Below are 7,192 nucleotides of genomic sequence, written 5' to 3'. Positions count from 1 at the left end.
ACACACACACACACCTCAGTCTGAGTGGTTCACACCAACAAGAACGGCATGTACAAGGGAAAGTGTTCATTTTATGTTCTGTAACCGTTCCCTGTTTCTCTGAACGTTTGACCATGTACATCATCTTTGTGTTCACTGGTGCATTTTAAATGATCAAAGTTAAAACAAATATTCAATGTGGTTTCTGCACCACAAAATGATGATTGTTTTCAAACAGGTTTTCCATCAGTCACTGGTCAAGCAAACTGAACTCACAGTAATATGCTACTGAACTAGGGCTGGGCCGACGGCTGACAGACAGCACGGTGTTACGCTGACATCGTGACCCATTCCAATGCAAGAAAATATAGCTGGTTTTCCAGTACCAGTAAAGTAAAAACCGCCAAATAACGTTTACACGTAGTTTATGAGACGTAATCAGAGGGTGGGGAGATGGGGGGGATTCCCCCGCTCTATACGTCTCTGCATCTGCTAAATTATTTTTTATTCACAGTGAATAGAAGTTAAACCCGCACGGAACGCCACTGGAATAAATAGCCCACGTGATGGGAGGATAAAAAATAGTTCAGTACTTTTTCTCACAGTTATATCGCTGGGCAAGTATAGGCGACTGTATATAAACTGCGGGCATCGGGGAGCCGCTATTGAAACTGCTTTCGACTGCATGCTCTCATTTCACTTTCGCGATCACAAACAATGCTCCCTCTAATTCTTTTTCTTGCTGAGCAAAACGTTTCTCTATTGGGCCGACATTTCATCCACCCGAGCAAACACATTCTTTATACCAGAACTGTACAGCGCGCGCACAATTTCACACATTGAAAATTGAAATTACACGATAAAGACAAATTGAAGACCCGTGACTAAATGATGAACACTTTAGGTTACCTGAGAAAACTTTTTTTTACAGTATAATACACTGCCATTTAAATGTTTATAAAATAAGTTTCTTACGCTCATCAAGGCTGTATCTATTAGATGAAAATACTGAATATTATTTCACAAAATAATAGTGAAATATTATTGCAATTTAAAATAAAAGTTTTCTATTTTAATATACATTAAAATATAATTTATTGCCGTAAAGCAAAGCTATGGAGCGGCAGTACCTACCACACATTTGACAACATTAGATGTTTGTCATTGGTGCTCAGGATCTGCAAATCATTCGCCATCGTCCTGTCAGACATTTCTCCTTACTCTGTGTATGTGGCAAGTTAACTTTCATGTACTGTAATGTAACCTTTTAGTGGCTCTGTAGAACGCGTTACTTGTTTCACGCTTCGGGCACACCCCTAACCCCCGCCCCGCCCCGCCGATGTTCATCACGATGTTTCACTGCACACATCGCCCAAGCCTATAGTGAACACTGCATCTGTTCATAATCTGCATAGAGTGAATACAAATATTATCTCAATTGATTACAGAGCTTCCCACACATATAAGACTTACATTTTGCAACCATAAAATAACGTTCACAGAACGTTGCCGGGAGGTTATTTGTAAATAACCTAAACCGAACGTTCCTTGATGGTGATTTTTGTGCCGTGGGTAATAGGAGGATTTCCACCCGTCCAGCACCGCTAATAGCCTACATTTCAATCCTCACGGAATTAAAAGCTTCTAAATGTTTGCGCATTAGAAAGCTCTGAAGTGATCGTGTCAGCGAGCAGTAATGAAGAGCGTGGATGTGTACCGGTGGCAAACGTGTTGTGGACGCTGTGGAAGGAGATGGCGTTGACCGGAAAGACCTGCTCGATGCCGTTCTCCTTCAGTCTGTGGCACTTGAAGGCGTATTTCTTCTTCTGCACCTCCAGACTGGGGTCCAGATACTCCACAGCGACTCTGCCCTCGATGGAGCTCAACACGTAACCCTGAAAACACACGTCACACCAATCACACTCTTACAGGGTCTATACTGCTTTATTAGTAATAAAACAGATTCATTTCTGGATTATGACTGGCTGAAATCACTAAACTACAGATTCCTGGGGCTTCCGTGTCCTTGAATATTACTCATGTCAATTTCTGTCTGTGCAGAGAGTTAGAGAGGTGTTTCGCTGCACATCGCACTACGCATGGATGTGTGTGACAGTTAAACTTGGACTGAAATGGAAAGAACTACAGCTCTTGTGAAAAGTTTGGAAACATTATAACTTTTAAATGTTTTTAATGAAGTCTTTTCTGCTCACTATAACTCCATTCCAGCTGTTTTCTATGTGAATATCTGTTAACCTCTAATTTATTTCTGTGATCAAAGCTGAATTTTCAGCATCAGATTACTAGGTTATTTATTTGCACAAATCATCCAAGCACCCCAATCCCAGCCATTTCTAATATACTTTTGATTAATATGACTAAATATTAAATTGTAACGAAATTAAAGATCCATCTTTGATTGTCAAAAGAATTCCAGCTAATTAGATTTCACGTAGCATTTTAATCGGTCAGTCATGGAAGTCTGATTTGTTGATAACTTTTGACAACGGTTTAATCCAGGTGCGAAAATAATTCATTTCTAGCGCCAGAGCACGGAGAGATTCTCGCTCGCGCATCATAGCAATGTACTTTCGCGCTACAACAGTGCACTCTTGACATTTGACAGTAAAATAACGCCATACCTGACGGCTGACGCAGACCTTAAATTCGAATGCAACGTTTTTGCATACAAATGTGGATTTTTTTTTTTAATTCGACGAATATTGGAAAAAGATTTTGACAGCCCTATTCTGCGGTGAGTTTAGCTCCACCCTTTTGGTACCCTTTGCTGTGCTAGGTACCCCAACGGAAGGCTACCAAAAAAGTGGTACGGTACGGTACGATATTTTGGTACCACTCACAACTTCTGACAGTGGAAACGGAAATAACTGCGTACCGTACTGTACCGAACCGTACCGCTCAGTGGAAACGAGCCAAAAGACTGATCAGCAGCAACCTTTTTATTTTGGGCATGTCATTTGTGTCTCCATGCCGAAAATGGGGGGTGACAGCAAAGGGGTTAACAAACTCGTGGAAAGTCAGGGTTTCTGCAGACTTGAACAAGTTAAATTTAAGACTTTTTAAGACCTTTTTAATACCACTTTATATGAAATTTAAGACCTAAACCTGTAATGGAAATACACATTTTATTAAATACATATATGTAATATTTAATGTGTATAAATTAAAAAGAAAACAAAATATCAGTGCTGTAATAAATGGTATTTATTACTACGATATACAGTGAACTTTTCATATCAGCAGACAATATTCCTCACAAAATATCCCCGCAAAATAACTGCATCGCTGAGATTTCTGGTGGAGTAAACAATTTATTCTGAAGCAACATTTTCATCAGTGTTCTATCAGCTTTTACATACTTAAATCTGCATATTTACCTTTACAAAGGCCTATTTTTAACCTTTTTAGATTATTACAATTTATCAATAAATTCAATATACACTATAGGGCTGCTACCAGTCAGATTAAATAACTTACACTGCAAATAACAATAATTACAACTGCAATAAATAATGTTATGAGCTTAATGTTTTAAATGCATTTATGAATATACAAATAAGAAATGTTGAGGGGAAAAATGCATACTTTAACAAACTTCTCAACTGAACTACCAGTAAGTGACGGTAAGTAACTCGATGAGTGAGTATCGAGTCATTCATTCAGCTGATTGAGTGTGTTATCATGCTGCTATCTTCAGGACTTTCGTGGACAGCCGACTCCTAAAGTATTTGATATTCTTCTGTGTGGTGGTCAGATAAGTTTAAATAGATTTTTACCTTTTATGGGCATTTTACCTTTATAAAGCCTTTACCTTTATAATTTTTCTATAAGTGTGCATTATCTTTTGAGTCAAATTCTTACATTTAATCAGTGAATAAGAATAAGACATTTGGGCTGTTACCAAACAAATGAAATGAGTATCAACAAAATTCATCTTTGCAATCCAGATATAAGCTGCATCTGAAGTGGTATTTAGATGCGTTTACACGCTGTTTAATGCAGGACATGAATGCTTTAACCTGCAGTTACAAATGCATAAATAATGTTTTGATATATTAAACATAAAACATTGAATACTGATATTTGAAAAAATTAAAAGATACTTTAAATGTGAAATTAAAACCGCCAGTAGGTGGCAGTAAGTCACTGTTAAGCGAGTCATTGCGATTGAACCAAATCATTTAAACGCTTGATTCATTCGGGAATGAAACACCGTCATGTTGCTCAGAGACGCAAAACAGCGCTGTGGCTTTGTTTGGAGTTATTTTTGCTGGCGAAATAGTGCAAAAACAGGCAATATGGTGTCTAAAACTTAAGTCTCTTAATAAAACTTCTAGTTTATTGAACTGTTGTAAAAAAATTGATATCACATTTGTATATGGTAATTTTTGGAATAAAAAAGGCAGTCTTCCGTGTGAACTTGAGTATAAATATACACATTTTCTGCCCCCATGTCTTGAATTTGTGATCATTCTGAATGTATTTTAATAGACTGCATCATGCAGTGATCAGGCAGAGCGCACTGCAAATGTGCACGCGCACTAGACCTCACGTAATGCGTGCGCTCTGTAGGCGTTTTGAATGTTTGTTTTTTTTTGCGTCGTCAGAATATTGAGTAAAATAGCTCACTTGTCATAGGTGTTATTAACTATATCATGCTATGAATAAACTAAACATTTTGAATAGTGTGTTTTTTCTGAGTTTATGTGTGCTGTCACGCTCATTTGTTCTGAAGTCTCGAGACAAACAGAGTGAGCCTCAGCGCGAGCTTGTATTCTGTATTCTAACTTACTGCAATTCTCTCTGATGACGCAGCAACTTACCGCGGGTCGGTCTGTCCAATGATTGTAAAGTCATTAGCTCCATCAGACTAAAGATATTTTAGCGGTAATGAGACTAAAAATAATTAAGACCCATCGAATGCGAATTTAAGACATTTTAAGACTTTTTAAGGACCCGCGGACACCCTAAAATAGCTCACTTGTCATAGGTGTTATTAACTATATCATGCTATGAATAAACTAAACATTTTGAATAGTGTGTTTTTTCTGAGTTTATGTGTGCTGTCACGCTCATTTGTTCTGAAGTCTCGAGACAAACAGAGTGAGCCTCAGCGCGAGCTTGTATTCTGTATTCTAACTTACTGCAATTCTCTCTGATGACGCAGCAACTTACCGCGGGTCGGTCTGTCCAATGATTGTAAAGTCATTAGCTCCATCAGACTAAAGATATTTTAGCGGTAATGAGACTAAAAATAATTAAGACCCATCGAATGCGAATTTAAGACATTTTAAGACTTTTTAAGGACCCGCGGACACCCTGAAAGTGTATTTGTGTCTGACCTGTTTGTTGGGGAAAGCTCGTATGCAGCGCGTCTGGTATTTGAGGCTGGACTCTCGCCTCTGCTGCACGTATCCCATGTTCCTCAGATCCCAGACGAGCACACGCCGCCCCGCCGTGCCCACGATCACCCGGTCTCCGGCCACAGACAGCGTGTAGACCTGAAACACAGCCACAGACAGAGTGTAGACCTGAAACACAGCCACAGACAGCTGAAACACAGCCACAGACAGAGTGTAGACAGCCACAGACAGAGTGTAGACCTGAAACACAGCCACAGACAGCTGAAACAGCCACAGACAGCTGAAACAGCCACAGACAGCGTGTAGTCCTGAAACACAGCCACAGACAGCTGAAACACAGACACAGACAGCTGAAACACAGACACAGACAGCTGAAACACAGACAGCGTGTAGACCTGAAACACAGACACAGATCAGAGCCGCTCCTGCGCCAGAGCCGCTGCGCCCCTCACGTCTGCTCACCTTCTCGGGCTGCGTGAAGGTCCCGGCGTTGCAGGGTGTTCTGGGGTCCCAGAGCCTCACAGACATGTCCCAGCTGCCCGTCACCATCACATTGACCTCCGGACAGTATTCCACACAGCGGATGGGAGCGTCGTGCGTCCCCACGATTGTGTCTGACGAAGAGCACAGATACAGTCATACACCAGCGTGTCGTGTTTAAAGGGATGCAAAATTCCCTTTTACATGTTGTTTGAACTGAAATGTGTGTTGAAAGGAATAAATTTAGCAATTAAACATTAATGACATTTTTGAAAATATAGCAAAAAAGGCTAATTTAAATGAAACTACCACATACAAAACACAAAAATAGAGCTAAACAAAAACCTTCTGAAAAGTGGTTTGACCATGACTGTAAAACAATAAGACAAGAGCTACGATTCATTTCCAATCAAAAACACAAAGATCCAGTCAACTCAGAATTACTCTCAAAGCACTCAGAACTTCTGAAACATTACAAAAACACACTGAGACAGAAGAAATGTGATTATTATAACACCACACTTCAGAAGATGGAAAACACAATTGATCAGGGTCAGTTCTGGAGCATGTGGAACAGTCTAAACAACACAAAGCCACAAGAACTAGCTATACAAGATGGTCACATTTGGAAAGATTATTTTGAGAAGCTCTATACACATCAAGCTGACCCTCTGAAAAATCCCAACCAATTAACAGTTCTTGAAAAATTGAATGCCCTTGAATCATGTATCAAAAACAACCAAAATCCACTAGATTATCCAATAACCCAACAAGAACTTGGTGGAAAACTGAAATCCCTCAAATGTAAGAAATCCTGTGGCCCTGACAACATAAAAAATGAGATGCTTAAAAACAGCTCTCCTGAATTTCAGATAGCATTACTCAAACTTTTTAACTTGATTTTGAGTTCAGGCATTTTTCCAGAGGTCTGGAACACAGGACTCATCTCTCCTGTCTTTAAAAGTGGAGACAAAACAGATCCTAATAACTACAGAGGGATCTGTGTCACCAGTAATTTGGGAAAAGTATTATGCTCAATAAATAACTCTCGGATTTCATCTTTCTTAGAGCAGCACAACGTCATCAGCAAATCTGCGGCTCGTTAACTCAGTATTCTGCCCGCTTCAGATCAGACAGATTAAATAGTGTGGTAAGATCACATTTATCTGAATAATTCATTATAACATTTAGCTACTTGAATGAATTATTCGATCGAAAGAGAGGGAGAGCAAGGAGTGTGTGTGTGTGTGAGAGTGTGAGAGTGAGTGTGTGAGTGAGTGTGTGAGTGTGTGTGTGAGAGAGTGAGTGTGTGAGTGTGTGTGTGAGAGAGTGAGTGAGTGAGTGTGTGA

General features: G+C 39.6%; 1 protein-coding gene across 2 annotated transcripts in view; it reads right to left on the bottom strand.

Annotated features, from left to right (window-relative positions):
- Window positions 1–1,493: 1,493 nt before the first annotated feature.
- LOC107574501 (mitotic checkpoint protein BUB3-like) overlaps window positions 1,494–7,192 on the bottom strand; it is an 18,374-nt gene continuing 12,675 nt past the window's right edge. For both annotated transcript variants that reach the window (XM_016260955.1, XM_016260954.1), the window contains 3 exons: window positions 5,826–5,977; window positions 5,343–5,501; window positions 1,494–1,874 (listed from right to left, as the gene is read on the bottom strand). In XM_016260955.1, the coding sequence (XP_016116441.1) occupies window positions 1,614–1,874; window positions 5,343–5,501; window positions 5,826–5,977 (572 nt within the window). In that variant the 3' untranslated portion in view covers window positions 1,494–1,613. The remainder of the gene's footprint in view (window positions 1,875–5,342; window positions 5,502–5,825; window positions 5,978–7,192) is intronic.

This window comes from Sinocyclocheilus grahami, unplaced genomic scaffold (genome assembly GCF_001515645.1).
Source record: "Sinocyclocheilus grahami isolate Dianchi unplaced genomic scaffold, SAMN03320097.WGS_v1.1 scaffold2253.1, whole genome shotgun sequence".
Classification (NCBI taxonomy): domain Eukaryota; kingdom Metazoa; phylum Chordata; class Actinopteri; order Cypriniformes; family Cyprinidae; genus Sinocyclocheilus; species Sinocyclocheilus grahami.
Note: the sequence above shows the minus strand (reverse complement) of the source record. Positions and strands in the feature narration are given on the sequence as shown.